At 29.6% G+C, this 20,177-nt stretch overlaps 1 protein-coding gene, 2 long non-coding RNA genes and 1 pseudogene across 4 annotated transcripts; 1 reads left to right on the top strand and 3 right to left on the bottom strand.

The window, feature by feature from the left end:
• Positions 1 to 273: 273 nt before the first annotated feature.
• Positions 274 to 2,518, bottom strand: LOC149890921 (uncharacterized; annotated as a pseudogene).
• A 1,715-nt stretch (positions 2,519 to 4,233) lies between these two features.
• On the bottom strand, positions 4,234 to 6,740 carry LOC149890922 (uncharacterized). The gene is made up of 3 exons (XR_016451350.1): positions 6,546 to 6,740; positions 6,081 to 6,141; positions 4,234 to 5,909 (listed from the first exon to the last, which is right to left on the bottom strand). It is a non-coding gene; the product is annotated as an uncharacterized LOC149890922 (long non-coding RNA).
• Positions 6,741 to 8,581: 1,841 nt separating this feature from the next.
• Positions 8,582 to 19,068, bottom strand: LOC145201894 (uncharacterized). Of its 2 annotated transcripts, XM_090081810.1 has the most exons (8): positions 18,912 to 19,047; positions 18,013 to 18,079; positions 16,807 to 17,355; positions 15,980 to 16,507; positions 12,240 to 12,394; positions 10,003 to 10,275; positions 9,030 to 9,281; positions 8,582 to 8,936 (listed from the first exon to the last, which is right to left on the bottom strand). In XM_090081810.1, the coding sequence occupies exons 2-8, from the start codon at positions 18,052 to 18,054 to the stop codon at positions 8,780 to 8,782; spliced, it is 1,956 nt and encodes a 651-aa protein (XP_089937936.1). In that variant the 5' UTR covers positions 18,055 to 18,079; positions 18,912 to 19,047; the 3' UTR covers positions 8,582 to 8,779. The 2 variants fall into 2 exon arrangements, with proteins under 2 accessions (XP_089937936.1, XP_089937937.1); XM_090081811.1 differs by lacking the exon at positions 18,013 to 18,079 and having other exon boundaries at positions 18,912 to 19,068.
• On the top strand, positions 17,651 to 20,177 carry LOC149890923 (uncharacterized). The gene is made up of 3 exons (XR_016450727.1): positions 17,651 to 17,986; positions 19,766 to 19,935; positions 20,029 to 20,177. It is a non-coding gene; the product is annotated as an uncharacterized LOC149890923 (long non-coding RNA).

Genomic DNA, 20,177 nt, shown 5'->3' on the forward strand with positions numbered 1-20,177 from the left:
ACTTTATTTATACGGCCGGATATTTTGCAATTTGAAAAAAAAAATAGAAGGCCAGTTTTCAAAATCGTAATGTTTCGAAAACTTAAGACTTTTTGAATATTTGCAAATGTATTTTACTTTCTAAATTTAAAAAGTCGACAAAAGTAGTTTATATTCATAAATTTAGATACTAAACGAATATTATATAAGAAAGAAATAAAAAGATATCAAAACAAGCCTTTATTTTAAAACTTAGAATTTAAGTAAACAGACACAATTTAAAAAACAAGAATATTTATATAAAATCTTTAAATCTTTTTATTTTTTCATCAAAATAAAAAATTGTATTATATATAATTTATTGAGTTTTTACAAATTTTCTCTTTTTAAAAGATTTTACATGATCAACAGCTACTTCGCTGGTAGAGATAATTTTTTTATTATTAAGAAAAATGTTGATAACAATTCTTCCAGCAAGTTTTATCCCAGTTTTCTCATGCATAGGACAAGAAAAAGTCTGAAAAGAGTCACAAAAGTGATTTAACAAATATTCTAAAGCTTGTCAAGCATGTAAATTAAATTTCTTTATTTGTTATAAGAGTAGTCAATCATAGCAAACGATGTGCAAACATAATCCAAAAGTTTTGTTGAAGGAATAGTGAGACCACCCCTAGAAATAATTGTTAAATAAGTATGATCAGGATTGCTTTCATCAATATTAGCACAACATAAAAATTCTTGGCAACATGTACCAAAGCATTTTTTTAGTTTCTTTGTTATATATCCAGCAATATGAGCACCTACTTCTCTACTTTCTGGTGCTAGATTCATGATTTCTGGAGTACACTGAGTTGTTTCAATATCAAGAAGAAAGTTTTTCAAATCTGTTAAATTATTTTCTGACTCGAGTGGTACTTTCAAACTATTATCAAAGTTAATACTTTCTCTAACTATACTTATAATTTTTAATATTTTTTCAGAAATAGTGACATCTTTTAAACCAACCAAAAATCTTCCACCACTCATTTGTCTATATTGTCCAAATCTCCTTTTTAATTAATCACTTTGAAACCTCCCAGTTAAAACAAAGTTATATCTGTCATTAAGTGAGTCCTCAATCAATGAGGCATGACAATTAAGTGTTCTTATCAATGCTGCAGCTGTTTGAGCACTTAAAGTGAACTTCTCACAGTTTGGTACCTTTTGCAATTGCCAAGCTTCAATCCAGTGTGCCATTTCCCAAAGAAATTCAGGTTTTTTATCTCCAGAAACAACTGCATTACCTAAAATATTACACGTTGAATACTGACTTTTTGAATTTGATAAAACCCAACACTTGTAAAATAATGTCAAAAAATCTGCACTACTTTTAAGATCAGGGAATATGAGTGAATTGCTGCAGAAGTAGTTACATTAAAAATTGCAAGCGCTAAAGAAACATTTTGTTTAAAATTGCCTGGATGTAATACTTTCATTGTTATTTTTGGTGCTTTATGCAATCCAGCATCAAGAGCGAGGTCTTTTTTCATAAATATTGTGGAAGGTGCTCCATTTTATTTCTCCAACACATACAATTATAGGATCTTTAAATCCATCAAACTTAAAATCTGGAAAGAAAAATCTTTTACAATTTAACAAATTATTTCTGATACTTTTAATAAGATGTACAACATCGAAACAAAGGTAAATCTTTTTTAGATTACAAATAAAAAACAAATCTTCAGCTTGTTGATTTGATGCACAAAGGATTTTTTTGAAACAAGAAACATTAGAGGAATGGTTGTCCCACACAATAACTCTAACATTAAATTCACATTCAGTAAGAATATGAAGACATTCAAAAATTTCTTCTTTCAACCATTCAGCATTGATTGTTTTTTTAGGTGATGATTTAATCACATATGTTTTGTTTCAGGCCAACTATCATAAAACAAACTATTCCATTATACAATTCTCCAGACTCATCACTACCAATCATCTCTCCACCAAAATACTCTTCACATTTTTGCAAGTACATTTCATCAAAAATCAAGCAAATGTCTTGAGATATCTTCCCTTCTAATTTTAAATGTTTTGCACAACTTAGGGCATCAATATTTCCACTAGTTATTTTTTTAAGTAAAGATATTGATGGTAAAGGCAATTCTTCACGCAAAAGTTAGTATGACTGAGTGTAAGTATATCGTAACATCACTTTATAATTTTAGCTGAAAAAATAGGTTTCTTCATATACTTAATTTGCTGTAATTCAGTCATTATAGATGAAAATTGTTCAGCTGGTGATTTAATGTAGGTAGGAAAAATTATAAAGCATACTTTTACGAGATAAACAAAAATCTCTTCCATGACGAAACCACTGAGGCAATGGCAGGGGTGAACCGTTGTAAAATAATTTAACATGCATCTCATTGTTTATGCAAATGCACTCTGTAACTTCAGGAATAGATAAAGTACTATGACTCAATTTATAAAAAATTACATGATCATCATACTTCAAGAATGAAAAACCATCTGGAGCAAAACTTTCAGTAATATCATCAGTTATTAATCAAATCACTCAATAAAAACTGTCCATATTGATCTGGCTGAAATATTCTTTTAGTTGGTGATTTTCTTAACGAATTAGAAGATTTTATAAGTTGTGATGGACCTTCTTCAGGGAAATTTGTGCAATCCAAAATAGTTGGAATAGTTTTTTATTAATCGAAAATGTTGATTCGTATTACCTTTCTTATAATATTTTTTTTCAAAATGTTTTATGCATATTACGGAAGAATTAGTAGGTGTCCAATCTTTTCTATTTACAAAATAAATCCAATTTCTTTTTCAACTCTTCATTTTTGGAAACGAAAATACTACTGTAGATACTTCACCATCATAATTTGAACGACAATTCACAATACAACATTTGTTAACCATATTCTTTGCAACTCCAGTTACTCCTTTAAAAACGCCTCACGAAAAAACTGGCCTTCTATATTTTTTTTCAAAATGCAAAATATCCGGCCGTATAGATAAAGTAGGCCATGGTGGAATATATATTATGGAGCTTATAGAGTAGTCGAGGCAAAAAATGGCGACATTGGAAAAAATACTAAAAATATACACAAAATTAAGGTTGGTGATTGAAGGACCAAGGAATTGAATGAAACCAGATCTTAACAAAAAATTTTATTTAAACATTTTTATATTTCGCTATACTTTTTTTTAGTCATTTAAAGATTATCCTTACAGGTATATTTTATCATTGACAGACACAGTTGATATTTTTGGGGATAGTGCCCTTCTAGCTAACCCGAAAAAGCCACCTATATGGGGTGATAGTGGACACATGTAGGTGTCCAGAAATGGGAGTTTTGAAATCCATCTATTACGTCCGAGAAAAAAAAATCAATTTTAAGTTGAAAATTTTCCAATTTTTTTACTGCTTCGATTATTTACTAAACAAGCCATAAAATTGAAATGGGTCATTGGAACTTGATGAAATTTTATGGTGTTGTACCTATATAGTATGGCTATCAATGTATAAAATTTCATGCAGATATCTTGCTTGGTTACAAAGTTATAGGCCAAAACGTTTTGCAAAATCATACATTTTGGCAGTGTTGGTACCAAAAGTTTTTAGTTTTGGTAAAAAATTTTTGTCTAATTGCCCTGAATTTTTGTATGTATACTCTATAGAAAATAAGCAACAACTTTTGTTATTAGAGTTTTGGAATTAAACCATTTGCTAAAAAACTGTGGCCACGAAATCATTTCGAGCCCCAAAATTTCCTTATAAAATTGGCAAATCAATTTTCAATGAAAATGACCAACTAAGAGGTCCATTTTGCATTTTTTGCTACCCTGAGTACCAATCAATATAAAAAATTTTAGAGCCTATTGAAAAATATCAAAAAATTGCAACTTTTAGGTCAGTTTTTAGATTTTCATAAAATAGGCCTTTTTCGTCTACATTTTCTATGCATTAGTATAGGTTCAAAATGGAAAGGCAATAATTAACCATGGCTTTTTTTGCATGAAAAACTAAAAAATAAAATTAGATTGTAAAATATAATGGAATGCATGCACACATAACACAAATTGAGGGGTTTTGCCCAACAAGTTAATTTTAAGGGTTCCTCTCATGCACCTTGGGGCTTTAGTAAAGGTTCAAAGCTGAAAAAAACTTTTAGATGCGATAAAACTTGAATTTTAATCAGGTAAGTCACCTGAAATAGTTGAAATGAAGAGTTGAAGAAAACTCAAATATTAGAGGTGAAAGCTTTTAACTCAAAAATTTTATTTTATTCTTAAATTGATAACTTAACAATTTACTCTCAATCACAACTTAGGTTTTTTTTCTTAATTCAAGAAACACCTACTTCATAATTTGATTAAACAGTTCTAAAATAAGCTGTAAAATTTTAGAAATGTAAAATGTGGCATTTTTGGCAGAGTAAGACTATTAAAGGTGCTTGCTGTTGTAGTCCACAAGGCAGTTTTTAAGTCTAAGAGCGTATTCTGGATGAGATGGAAGTTGTTTTTATCATTACCAATGATGAGAAAAGTCTTGATGAGCTGCTTCAACTACCTGTTCGCTGTAAATTCCAAGTGGTGACATGTGGCGGTTCACAAAGTCTTTGATGTGGTGAAATACCATATGGATCTTGGGTGTAACACTAGCATTCGGGACGGCAAGGTAAGAGTCTTGAAATTGTTGGATTTTGTCCAAAAAGTCATCCTCAAGGTCTGATTCAAAGCAGTTTTTCACTACAGCATCAAACTTCTTGAGCGCTTTGATGAATCCAAAAACTTGGAAAGCCGATTCAGCTTCTGCCAACTGTTGAAGCCTATCCACATTCCGAAGAAGTTTGCGACAATCGTTTCCTTTAAACATGCCTCCATGATAGGGGCTCAGTTTCATGTTAAGAGAAGTTGGCCATTTTTCGGCATCGGGCCATACACTTTTCATCTTCTGAAAAATGTGGTTAACAACTCCAAGCAAATGATGCAACTCCGGTCGAGGTAAAATGTCCAGAATGAGAGTACCATTGGCTCCAATTAGGATAGGTGGATTTACAACATTGCCGGTGTGTTTTGCCTTGGCAAGAATGCTTCCTGCACTCAAGAAGCTTTTATAGCTCTCTCTGAGTGACCCAAGTGTTCTCAAGGCTCCAGCCTTCTCTAGATTTGTGAAATCAATGCTACACCAAGAGCAAGGGTGAATTCTTGAGTGAGCTTGAACCCCACAGAGAGTGTTGGCCAGTTTCAAGTCACAAGCAACAATAGCCTTCACTCTATCGACTTGAATGAGCGACCTTCGATTCCCATTTTTATAATTCGCTCAGTTGAAACATTTAGAGATAAGCTGATTGTGCCGATAAGGTTAGTGGTATTTTTACAGTGGGCAACAGTGTGATCTGAACCAGTTTCACCTTTTGCATTAGAAGCCTTTATATTTGAGTGGGTAAAAAAATCACTCAGTTTTCGACCAGCAGCCAGAAAATGTTTGTTGAAATTCGGCTCAACAAGCTTTTTGCCTGAAGGACTCAGACAATCGTTGCAGCGCACAGTGGGCCCTTTCTCATCAGCTCGAGAAACAGCGGATGTTTCTCATTCAGCTTTCGACGCCCAATCCTGCAGATGAGACAATCACAGTTTTCACCACGAGTTTCCAATCTGACACGAATTGACTTGAAGTCATACAGCAATGGTAGAACAACTTCGTTGCCTTCATCTCGCTTCTTCATGATTGTCCGGCAAGTATCACATATTCCTTGAGGTACTCTTGCATCACCCAAGTCAAAGTTGATGCTGTAGATTTGACAAACGCTCCGCTTGGAATGAAGTTATTTACCTGGTGCACTTTTTAAGGAAAGTTAGACAGATTTTCTGTTCTCCTCGTGACCTCTTGCATGATTTGGTATTGTGAGAAATTGCTTAGTCTCCTGTAAATGCAACAGTATTCAAATAGTTTTATCAGTCTTGAAATTTAAATCTCTTAGTTGTGCAAATGTAAAGAATTAAAAAAAAAACAGGCAAAAGTTTGTAGACTTCTAAGCCAAAATATAATTGATGTTATTGAAAATGTATGCAATTGAAACGAATCGAAACTTTACCTGGATGTAGAAATACGGACGGTCACAAAAGTGAGGGTGAACCTTTTATTTGGAGATTGGTCTAAAATTTAAGCCATGCTTTGTCACAAAGTTTAAAATAATTTAATTTCAGAGCTTTAAAATATATTTATTAGGATTAAAATAGTTTTGATATAAAAGCAAACTATTTTCATATCTACTCTCCCATTAGTTCATTTACCCACTTGTTATCTTACAGTATTTTATATAGTATAGTTTGCATATGAGTATAGCGCACACTCAACTTTTTTAACAATAAATATGGAATACATCTATCAAATAAATATCATTTTTAAAGTGTGCACCTTTTTCTTTCATATCATTTTTTTGTAATAAAAGAGCGCACTAAACTCAATAAAATACAATACTTTTTACCACTTTCTTTTTCCGCTCAACATAGACCAAAAACTTTTCTCAGAAGTTGAAAATGTAAAAAAAGAATCTTACCTTGATAATTGTAGCTTTGTTGAAGAAAGAAATTAATTCCAAATGCAATAAAATGCAAGTTTTGAAAGCAATAACAAGTGATTTTTTTATGGATTAACCTGTAAAATCCGCTTAAACAAAAAAATAGGGAATGCCGTACATTTCTTCTTTCGGTAAAAGTTATCTCTCTCAAAAACTACCCGTCAGATTTCAACCAAAATTTACGTGAATGTTCCTCAGTCTATTGCTCACATTGGGTTCAATTTTTTACTTGATAGCTCAATTTTTACGACCTCTGTAATACTTTTTCTGAATGAAATTCATACGGACATAACGAAAAGAGCGAATAACTTAAAAAACCTACTATTTTAAAATCTACTTATTTTGCTAAACCCCCCAAATTGTGTTATGTGTACATGTATTTCATTATATTTTACATAGATAACTGCTCAGGGTAGCAAGTACTTCAAAAATTTTCTCCAGAGTCAGGCATTTGACTCAAAAATTGAATAATCCATATTATGAAGAGAATTTGTGGTTTTAAATGATTTTGTGGCCACAGTTTTCAGCAATGGTCCTAATTCCAAAACAGTGTTAATAAAAATTGTTGCTTATAACCTGTAGAGTATGCACACAAAAGTTCAGGGCAATCAGACAAAAATTTTTTACCAAAACTAAAAACTTTTGGTACCAACACTGCCAAAATGTATGATTTTGCAAAACGTTTTGGCCTATAACTTTATAACCAAGCAAGATATCTGCATGAAATTTTATACATTGATAGCCATACTATATAGGTACAACACCATAAAATTTCATCAAGTTCCAATGACCCATTTCAATTTTATGGCTTGTTTAGTAAATAATCGAAGCAGTAAAAAAAATTGGAAAATTTTCAACTTAAAATTGATTTTTTTTTCTCGGACGTAATAGATGGATTTCAAAACTCCCATTTCTGGACACCTACATGTGTCCACTATCACCCCATATAGGTGGCTTTTTCGGGTTAGCTAGAAGGGCACTATTCCCAAAAACATTAACTGTGCAGACTTTGTTAACACGAAAAAAGTTCCCAAAATTTAGAAATGTTCATTTTGAAAAAATGATAAAGTCTGTTCGTGCCGACAACTAATTTCCTTTACCTTGGTGTAATTTGATTAGTAATTTGTCAACGCGTGAAGTAGTTACTTTATCCTGAAAAGTCTAATTAAAAAAATGCTACAAAAGTTAAACTAATTGCACGTGAACCTTGTTTCTGTTTTAAAATTGTGGGCAGCCATTTTAATAGATTTTTTTGTTCACGGGTGAAAATTTAAAGTTTGTCGGAAACTCGCATGGCTCGCTGATTTCTGTAGCCTCTTTGATGTAAAACAATAAGTTGCACGTCCATTTCTTATACGTCCATGGTTATAGGGTTCGTTCAATAATTTCTTGGTACATTAGAACAATGGCATTTAGTTAGAGTTTATTTTCAAAAAAAGTATAACTAAAAGTTAAATTACATCCTTTGAATTTAATAACGAAGCACAGAACATCTTTTGATTGTTAAAAACAGTTTCATGTATGTATGTATGTATGTATGTATGTATGTATGTATGTATGGATGTATGTATGTATGTATGTATGTATGTATGTATGTATGTATGTATGTATGTATGTATGTATGTATGTATGTATGTATGTATGTATGTATGTATGTATGTACATATGTATATGTATATATATACATATCTATGTATACTATATATATATATATATATATATATATATATATATATATATATATATATATATATATATATATATATATATATATATATATATAATACATATATATACATATGCATAATTAATATATACATATACTATGTAAAATTAAAACCTGAATTAAATATTCAAAGTGAAAAGAAACTTTAAGAAAACTTATCTGAAATTCCAATTTTACAGAATTATCTAATGCAAGATCGAAGAATATCATAGAGTAACTACAACGATGATAATAAAGTTATAAACTGAGTTCATACATTTACCGTCTTAATACATAAAAATAGCAATAATTAGCTGACAGAAATTTTATCAATTTATTTAAGAGCATTTTTTTTCTTAAAAGTACATGTAAAAATAACACTCAGAAGTATATAATTACAGTCTAAAAAATAGAAAATGAATACATATATAATCGAGAAAAAAATAAAATATTAATAAAAATACGACTATAAAACTGTTCTAAGTGCTAATGCAAAGTATAAATAATTTTAAGTTTGAACTTCTGCAGGTGTTGGTCCATAACCAGAGGTAGGTCCATAGACACTCCATATCCATTGCACATAACATTGGACACTTCTTGGTTCAGGTTTATCCATTCGAACCATATCTTCAGTATCCAACAATATAGGAATATTTTTCACTCTTCTAAAATTTGAAAAAAGTTATAATATAGTAGAATTAAAACTTAAAGTAATCAAAACTAAGTAAATATCTTTTTAAAGTAAAAAATTATCTTACTTTCCAGTCTCAAAAGCAGTATTGAAATTTTCTCTTTTATTTTCTGGTTTAAGAAGATTAAAATCAAACTCTGTTGGATTGAATCTATGGATAAGCGCACAGAAAACCATTCCATCATTCCAACTCGAGCTAAAATTCTTTACCTCTACAGGATAGTCTTTTACCATTTCTTGCACCCAATCTAAAACAATAGATCCAATAGACATTGTTCTCCTTACCACTTTCTTTTTCTCACGTTTCTTCATGCATGGCCTATAATTTTAAAGGAGAGCAAAATGATTCAATACATACTCTGTGTGAGTGTATATGTATATGTATTCAATTACATCCTCGGAGATATAGATGTGATATCACATATATCACATACAACACATACACAGACATGTATGTGTGAGTGTGATATACACATATATGTGATACATACATACATACATACATACATACATACATACATACATACATACATACATACATACATACATACATACATACATACATACATACATACATACATACATACATACATACATACATACATACTTATGCATGTACATACTATTGTACATACGTATGTAACTGTATGTACAATAGTATGTACATACATAAGTACGTATATAGTATGTACATACATATGTATGTATGTATGTATGTATGTATGTATGTATGTATGTATGTATGTATGTATGTATGTATGTATGTATGTATGTATGTATGTATGTATGTATGTATGTATGTATGTATGTATGTATGTATGTATGTATGTATGTATGTATGTATGTATGTATGTATGTAATCTGTTTTCACCAACCAAAAGATATTCTGTGTTTCTAAGATTTTATAGGTATTCTACCTAAATGTTTTATTGCTCAGTTCTCAATGTTTCAAACTCCAGAGAGTGGTAACTCCTAGGCGTTAACAGGGGTCACACACATAGACAGATTCTAACTACTATTATCTGATTCAATTCACTTACGCAGCGTATTTCATTTTTTCACTGTCTTTCATATCATTCGTTTCATTTTCTTCATCTTCCTTCTTTTCAACAACAAGTGGTGGTGCTACATTACACGCTTTTTGTTCTCTCTCTTTTTGCTCTCTCTCTCTTTGCTCTCTCTCCTTTTGCTTTTCTTCTTTAAACTTCTCTTCTTCTGCAGCTTGCCTAAAAAATGCCATTCGCTCACTTGCTGATTGAGGTATCTTGTTTTCACTAAAATTAGGTGCAGGTAGTTGATCTTTTTCTGCATTTCTATAAAACAAAAAAAATTTAACCATCAAATAAAAAACATTAACTTATCAATACATTCTTTGATATAAACTTTTCTTTAATAAAACAAAAAACTTTAAAATCTTTAACTAAAAAAGAAACACATAATGAAACTACAGAACCTTTTTAATGTTTAAGTTTCACACTGTGTAAAAAAAAAAGCAAAAAAAAAACCTGAAATTTATAACCCCCTCTGTTTTTCCTAAAATTCTTTGATAATCACACATGATATATTAACAATAAGTTAGAATAAATTTTTAAGTTAAATGAATAAAATTTAATTAAACTACAATAGTAATTTTTTTCTTTTTCTAGTAATTGTGCTCAACTCAAATGAATATTTTAGAGCAAAAAAAGGGAACTCCTTAATAGATTGAAAAGACCAAATAGATCACCTGTACATTGTTTGGTGGCTTGCCTGAAATACTACAATCTATATTTCAAATATAGAAATTACAACTTTATAATTAATTATGAGTTGTACTTCACATAATTATATGGTAGATAAATTATTAGGTTGCCATTTTGCCTTTTGGAATCTCCAATTATTATATTGTATTAAGCAAAACGGCTGTTAATCAAAAGGTGTACTTTGAAGTATGTTTGATAAAATTGTTACTCCCTTTTGTTAACAAACATCATTCTAAAGATTGGTATATATTTTGATTTCACATTATGCAAATTCAGTTCAAACTTGGCTTCAGAACAACAAGATCCTGTACATACCAAAAACCATGAACTTGACAATTATGCCAGAAATATTTAATTAAAGGTTTTTAAAGATTTCTTACACAAAATATTGATTTCTTAAACAAGGATGCTTGGAAAGCAAAAAATTTAGATGAGCTGAAAAAAAATCTAAATGTATCTGAAATATCAATATGAAAAGGTTGTCTAAAAGCTCGCTAAAGATACAATCAAATGAATCATCCATGTCTGTAGGTTTGGTGTCAGATAATTTTTTGAATATGATTAAATTTATTTCTGTTCTTTTTTTCAAGTTTTACATGATCCTACATTGATATGCTTTACCATATCAATAACCATTACTTACTCACAAGTAACTTCCTGATAAATTAACTCTGAAAATAGCAGCCATCCAAAATGGATAAACAAGTTGGTGGTGATGACAGTTAGTATATGGACAGATATTACTCATTTTTATATTGATCTTACAGCTTTTGATTTTGAAATTGAATTCTAACTCAAAGTTAACTGAATGGAAAAATTATACATATTGTTACTCATACTACTTCTCAAATGAAAAAAACTGTAGATACTTCCAGGTTGCTTAGATTTTGTAAAAAAAATAAAATCTAGAAGATAACATATTTTGAAGTGATCTTGACATTTAGATTGATCAGAGCACGATTAAGTAAAGCACCTCTTATTTGACTAGCTTTGCATACACACTACAGCAGATTGCAAAGTTGGCTTATACAAGATTTTGATAACCAAATGACATAATTTTATTAATGGAGAAATGCTTGTTGATGCTAGACTTTGTCACAAAGGAAGTTCAGAAACTTCTTTTGTGATATCAACAGCTGAAGAAACAATCAAATATATGGACTATAGATCACTGCCCAATAAAAGCTTTGAAAACTACTAGAATATCTTTGAAATATAAAATACTGGAATAAGATCAATGCTGTTTCCATTACTGAAACAACTTTGAAAAAATAATTATTAGAATATATTTGAGAATCACTTATGTAAAAAAAAAAAAAAACCATACTTTTTTTTACTAACAGGATGTTACTTCAAAAAATAAATACTGGAATAAGTTTAAAAAAACAAGTACTGAAATAAGATTGACAATTCTTTCAATACTGGAATATGTTTTTTTTAAATACTAGAATAAATTTTCAAAGTCATTTATTTCTCCTTTAATTCACTTAGCAATAACACTTAATAAACAAATTTAAAAGTCATTTTTAGCTCACACAAAAGATTTTGATGGCATTGATGATTGATCTCCAGATTTCAATGAAGAAGCATTGTACAGGTTACTTGCTCTCGAAGGAACTGGAGAACGACTGCCAAGCCTTGCTTGGTTCAATGCAGAGTTAACTGATGAGAAAGTACCAGAATTTTCCCTCTAACAATAGCAAAAGTACATAAGCTACAAAAACAATCTTATAAAAACTTTAATGCAGACCAGCTACATCTAAAAGAAATATTTAAGGTTTCATTCAATATTTGAATATGAAATAAACTGAAATTTTCAAACCACTGAAAACCATTAAGTAAAAAACACTTTTCCAAATTTAAACAATATATCTTAATTTTTCAACTTCAATATTTCACTCTTAAACACACAAGCACTTAACACAAAAAGTTGTGAGTGAGGTTAGCTCAGTGCGAATTAATCAAAATATCTTCTTAAAATTACTTTTAGACTATTTTATCAATGTATAGGTGATAATAGAGCTAAAGCCTGCTCTTTTTAAAAATTAAAAATAATTTAAATATGGACAGGATTATAAAGAGATTTGTCAAAATAACTTTATTATCTTTTTAAAACAATAAAGACAATGCAAAATGAAAATAAACACCAAAAATTAAGTTACTTTTTTCAGCATAAGAAATATATGAACATAATATTTGCAGCAAAACCTACTAGATTTAATGTTACTTGTTTATATATAAAAATATTTTTTTGTGACAAAATGTAATTAATTTTTGTTAAATACTAAACTATCATTTAATTGAAATTTTTATCACATTTGTGATAAAAATATGCTTTTTAAAATGAATCAAGATGGAAAACCTGATTGATCAAGGAAGACAAGTAAATCATGTTTATGCTGTTAAACTTTGGGAACACTTTGAAAAGCAAGAGTCTATCCCTGGAGTTGATTACAGGCCAATCAAATGCCAACATTCCCCTAAAGTCAATAGAGAGAGGTTACTACTGTCAGGATGAGGAACCAAAGATACCAAAAAAGAGACTGCAAAGAAAAGAAAAAACATTTTGGATGCTGAATTTGCATCAGCAGTCAAGTAGAAAATGAAAAATAAGAAGATGTGTACATCAGTACACTTCACTGCAGCCATACACCAAGAAAGGAAAATTGATTATTGAAGATTCATCAATTAAGCCTATTTCTTCATTTATGGAGATAGATCTGCCATTTTTGATTACTTCCAGTTTGAGATAGATCAAGAACTAATGGAAATCCTCATTTGTGCTAACTTATCCTTCAGTATTGTGGAGAATGAATTATTCCAAAAATGAGGTTCAAAATATATCTGCTGAAATTCACAATTATTTACAGGAATAAACTTCCTCTACAATGAGATGAAAAAAGCTGTGGATTCCAGGCTGGAGGCTGATCTTTAAGAGTGTAGCATTCACAAGAGACACGTAGACCAGCTGTAACAACTTGTACATCTCAACAATCTTGACAAGTATTCCAATTAGAAGAATGTTGTTGTGCTCCTTTTAAAGGAAGCCACACAAGTGCTGCAATCTCAAAAGAACTTGACAAAATCATTGAAGAAATTCCTTCTATGATTTTGTCAAGGGCTTCAGAAATGCTAAAATCTATTCAGATCACTAACAGTCAAATCTACATTAATCATCAACTCAATCTGATTGTGTCCAAAGAGATGGAGTCTAAAAAAGTATCCACAATTGCATAAGCCCTTGAGTCATTTAAAATCTTGTTGACATATGTCAATCACAGTCCACTAGCATTGGAAACATTTATTTGCAGCTGCAAAGAAATAGGGGTTGTATGTGAAACCAATCACCCCTGATGTAAAAAGATGGAACTCAAATGCCTTGATGGTGAAGCCCATACTTTGTATATGAGTTGCTCTGGAAGCCATTAAAGAAGCATATCTAGCCTCTTCACTTGGCTGCAGAATTCCTGCATTAGATGACTTTGATACAATGGCTCTTATGTTGCCAGCACTGGGAGAAATCAAGAATACCTCAGAAAGTCTCTCATCCAACCTTCTGACTGTTCCAAATGTGATTTCTCAGTTGTACAAACTGTTTGTAACTCTGAAAATTTAACTCTGAAAAGGAGTTGACAAATTCTTCACAACCCTTGAAGCCAAAATTGAGAAAAGGCTTCCTGATTGTGGAAGCACCAACTTCAACTGTGCTGTTGGATATCTTCTTCATCTATTCTGCAAGGGTGCATTGCTGAAGAAGTTGGGCATGTTCAAAAAATCAAGAGCCAAAACATTGAAGAAAACTCCTGTATTGGGATTTTTAAAATCAAATTTAGCATCAGAGTCAAATCAAAAAATGAGCTTGATTTGGCCAAATTTGTCGGTAAATGACCTTTTACACCAGACTTTTTGTAATTATGTTTTTTCAGAATTTTTACTTAAAAGTTTCATGTCTTACAAAGCTATATCTAAAATTAAACTGATACAGTTTAATAAACTATTATCATAAAATTAAATAAAAATAAATAAGCCTTTGTAATTTTGCTTTAATTGATAAATTCTAATATTTAAATTAGTTAATTACTACAAATTTTAAATATTGAATATAGAAGTATAGATAACAATCCTATCACTCAAATAAAGATGTCATATTTATGATAATCTGTTTTAGTGCCCAATTACATCAATTAAGTGTATTACACTTTGCAACTGTTAGTTTGTGAAGCAAAACACTAAAGGTAATGACTATTACTTAGGTTTCTTATTAGCTATATAACTTTTTCATTAAGAGAAATTAAAAAAGAAACTAATGATTTAGCTGAGAAGAAAAGATGAATTACAAGCAAAGTTCTACAGCTGATTTCAAGAAGTGTTTAAATTTTTATGAACTTTTAACCAAAATGAATGCAACAAAAAAATGTCAACAAATATTGATGAACTTATAGATGTATATTCTATGAGTATTACTTTGATTTGCTCACAGCTAATAATATCAGCTACCTTTACAATGGAACAGTTTATACTTTATATTTGTAATTTATCAGCATTTTTGTTAAATAGTGATCACATACTAATTTATTTAGCAAATGAAGATGAATGTTCCTCTTTTTTTTTTAACAACTTTTACATTTGTTTTTATCTCTTACATAAGAAAGCTTTTATTTTATTGTGAAATTTTTTATTCTATTTTTGAATCTTGAAAAAGTGCTTTTCACTACTAATCTTTATTACTTTTTTGATCGTATTGGTTTACATTTTATTTGGTATTATATGGCATTTTATTTAATGATGAGTAATAGTTTCATTTACATATTATTGAGTTCTTACTGGAAAAACTGGAAAGAAAATTAAATAAGCTAACATTTGCTACAATGCAAAAAGATTAGTTAACTCAAAAACTGCACTGTTTAATAAATCTCTGTTTTAACTGAATATTAAATAGGGTTATAAATTTTTAAATAGTTTTTTTAAGACAATGAAGCATAATAATACATATAAGTATATTTTATGCTAAGCAAAAACCTAACTATTTTCTTCAAAATAAGATAAGCAATTCAGAAACAAGGAAATATTCCTTATAACACAATAAAAACTATGAACAACATTTTATTTGAGATACACAGGACAAATGATCTTGACTTTAAATGTAAAAAAAGGCATACTTAAATTTACAGCACAAAATCCTATAATCAAAGTAGGATTATGTACTATAATGTTTAAATTTAAAGAATGTAATATGTAATTATGAAAAAGAAAACTAAAAATTGAAAAAAATTACCTGAATGCCATTTTCCTCTTTCACATTAAGACTAAATCTGTTATTAACACTTGCATTTAAAGAAGATGGTTTGTCATTACTCAAACTTTTTGTTTGTAAGCTTGTTGCAGTTTGTAGATTGTTTTGACTTGTACTTATAGATCTGTTTAACATAGAACTTTGAAGTGTATTTGTTGGAGTTACGATATTAACACTTTGATTGTTACTATTGACCACTTGGTATGTTTGTGTTTTATTGGAGTTATTGGTCGAGGACATTGACTTGGTCTCTAACAAATTACTTGCTGACATGGCATTCACACTTCTAAATTCGCAATCTTTTGCAGGATTTAAAAAAGCATTGTCAGAGTAGTTGACCGAAGATGAAGGCATGTTTTTGCTTGACAAATTTGTACCAATCTTATCAATTGAAATACCAGGAACAGTGGGTGTATACTTATTAGTAACAAATAACTTTTGTTCTTTCTCTTCAACATCATTTTTATTTTTTATGTATGAGGTACCAAATTCTGGAAGGGCTCCAGACTCCTATTATAGGTTTAATACACAAATATAATAATATTTTATGATAGGTAAATACCATTTTATGTAGTAAACATCTGATATTATGATAGATTTTTCTAAATCACCTAAGGGAATATAAATATTTAAACAAATATTTACTATAAAATGCACTGAACAATCTCAACTGGATGATACAGTTAAATTTATAAAGCGAAAGCTAATACAGTGAAAACATTAATAGGTAACCTCCAGCCTATGTGATAACAAAAAAATTGAAAAAAAATTTTTTTTACAGAGATATTGTTTACATAGCTGAATATTACCTGAGAAGTAAACTTATTGAGTGCACTTTTTATTCCTACAACAGCACTTTGTCGATTGCTTGGAGACCATGTTGCAGTCCTTCGAAGACCACTCGGAGAAGGAGAGGTACTTAATGAGTTAGGCTTCGAGAGTAACTCAGTATTTCTTGATGCAGCTTCAGGAGCTCTTTCTTTACTCTCTTCAGATAACTTTATATTTACTGGAGAATCAATTGTAGAGTTTAACTGCTGAGCTCTTTTTGCTCTTCTTGCTGCACGATCAGCTGCCGTTCTTAAAGTAGTTTCATCATCCAGAACGCGTCTCCTCGTAGATGGTGATGGAATTTCATTCGAGTTTTCTGGAGTTTTTACAACGCAACTGTTATTGTTTGTGTCTGCCGCTCTCATTTGCGAGGTTTTTTTAAAAGTGTAATTGATGGCATTGTTTTGTTTTTGCATGTCCTTCTCGATATTTATTGAAGAAACTGAAGTTTCAAACATACTCTTTCGTAGCTCGCGAAGCTCTGTTCGAAGAACTCTTTTTTCTTCTAAATTCCCTGTTAAATCCAACTATGCAAAAATTAAAAATAAAAAAATGTTAAAGTTATTCAAATCAAGTGCAAAAACAAATGCAGTTAAATGAAAACAAGTACTTCGATTGTATGAATTCGAAAATAAGTCTTATAAGTTAATCTGTTGATAAAACATTTGATAAAACATTTCATTGCTTAAAAACTTTGCTTAAATCCAAATTTAATCTTATTTTACCACATCAATAACATTACATAACAGAGGATTTCAAGTTTGCGTATTTACGTTGTAATTAATAAATTTTTTATTAACATAAGTTGTAGATTCATTAACTTTTTCTGACGTTCAAAGTTTTAAAACGAACAAAAACTTAAAAAGCGTTTGGCCGTCTTAACAGCATTTGATTTCAAGGCTCAGTCATACACTGATGTCCATACGCACTAGTTCAAATAATATGATTAATATATATGATAAAGACTTTGTGTCAATAATATATTTCTGACTGCTCACTGTGCCCATGCCTCAAACGGTACCTCAACAGCTTACTAATGAAGTTAGTTTTACATAAGTAAAATATAACAAGTTGATATGAAGTTATTGCCGCAATTGAATTAAAGAGCTGTTCTTGTTGAACGACGATGCAAGAATAAAGAAAACAGATGATACTTTGGTAAGAATAAAAGAAACAGTTCATACTTTAGACTTGATATCTTTTTCTCGAACCTCTAACCTCTCCATTTGTCTTTTCCTATCTCAATGCTATCTATAAATTCCAAGTTAATAGTTTCGTGTTCATTAAGAAGATGTTATTACACCGAAGAAGTAGTCATGAAAAATGGTTTTGTACATAAAAGTAGAAATAAACGTTCAGTATTTTTACATACTTTCCAATTTACATAAAAAATCAATACTTAGAAAAGATTTAAACTTTTTTGTTTGTGTTAACGTTCAATGATTTCCGAAATAAAACAAAAAAAGGCTTTTTAAAATGTAAACGGATGGCCAAAGTTGCATTTGACAGTTTTAAATTGATAGTTAAACTCCCTTTGTGTATGTTTGTAACTATATACATACATACATACATACATACATACATACATACATACATACATACATACATACATACATACATACATACATACATACATACATACATACATACATACATACATACATACATACATACATACATACATACATACATACATACATACATACATACATACATACATACATACATACATACATACATACATACATACATACATACATACATACATACATACATACATACATACATACATACATACATACATACATACATACATACATACATACATACATACATACATACATACATACATACATACATACATACATACATACATACATACATACATACATACATACATACATACATACATACATACATACATACATACATACATACATACATACATACATACATACATACATACATACATACATACATACATACATACATACATACATACATACATACATACATACATACATACATACATACATACATACATACATACATACATACATACATACATACATACATTTCTTACCTATTAAATAGCTGGTATCAAGAAAGAGATTTGTCAAAAATTATTGATTATGTCAAATAATCGTCCAATCTTTTATTTCAAAATTAAAACCCAACGCAGACTTTTGCGTTTTAAAACAGAAATATGATCGGCTTATAGACATAGAAATGTTAATAAGATGTCAGAAAGTACAAGTGTCATAACAATTTAACGCATCAATGGTCTTAACGATTTTAGAAGACTATTTAATGGAGTTTAAGGTAGTTTTTGGGAAGTGATTTATCCATAAACAGTTTTAAAAAATAAAATAAAAATCAACGCTTAAAACACACCAAGTATTCATATTTATAAAAATAGCTTTAAAAATTATTTAACAAGCAATAGTTTTCAGTAAATAATCAATAGAGTCTTTTGATTTAAATTTAAATAACTTTTAAAAGTTATTCGTTCAATAGACCAAAAAATTTTCTTTTTATTGATGTCACTACGTTTACAAAATATTTAGATGCAATTTCAAAGTAAAAACTCCAACAGCGTGTGCATTAGTTTAATGAATGACGTCGATGTGTTCATCTTTACATTTTGAAAATAAACCAAAGAGCCTTATACTTTTAAGTCAAAGAAAAGTTTTTTTAAAAAGTTATATTCAATTCACCATTAAAAAATATTTGTATTCTTTAAAACTTTATGAATATAATAGACTATTAGTCGGAAAAAAAGTTTTTCGACTTTTTAATGTCTTACTAAAAAAGATTTTTTAGTTTTCAAATGGATTTCAAATGTTCTTTTTATGGAGAACAAGTAACAACTCAATTGAAGTAAATTTCGAAAGATTGTTTTATATCTAACACTTAAGTGTTGGATTCGTTTTTAAGGTAAAAGACGTTTATCGTTAAGTAGAAGTATCGTAGTTAAAGGAAACAAAAAGATGCCGCAGAGCTGATTAAAAGAATAACGTTTTGCTCAATGACAATATTTAACAAGAGATCAGAAACACCGTTTGTGAATGTGTAAATCACATTACTTATGTGACTTATGCATGACAGTAAGTCTATTAACTATTTAAGAAATAAGAATTATATTTTGTATAGAAAATGTCAGTAAGCATATTATATATTTTAAAACTCTACTTTTACAGACGGAATGTTTGCACTATAGAAATAAAACGGAATTGGAAGGTCGTCGGAATATTGATTTTGCGTCAACTACAATCTTTTAATTGTTTAATATTATTTAAGTTATGCTAGCTAAAAAATATTTATGAAAATATAATTGTAGTAATAAATT

This window comes from Hydra viridissima, unplaced genomic scaffold, assembly GCF_058129835.1.
Source record: "Hydra viridissima isolate aposymbiotic clone 2 unplaced genomic scaffold, HvirCarnegie_v1 scaffold_3, whole genome shotgun sequence".
NCBI classification, from domain to species: domain Eukaryota; kingdom Metazoa; phylum Cnidaria; class Hydrozoa; order Anthoathecata; family Hydridae; genus Hydra; species Hydra viridissima.

Coding starts and splice junctions, on each gene's coding strand:
- LOC145201894 (XM_090081810.1), bottom strand. CDS start 18,054: ATGGAGAGGTTAGAGGTTCGAGAAAAAGATATCAAGTCTAAA. Junction 17,356..18,012: donor AAAAAGATATCAAGTCTAAA/GTATGAACTGTT, acceptor ATTTTTGCATAG/TTGGATTTAACAGGGAATTT. Junction 16,508..16,806: donor TCAATAAGTTTACTTCTCAG/GTAATATTCAGC, acceptor AACCTATAATAG/GAGTCTGGAGCCCTTCCAGA.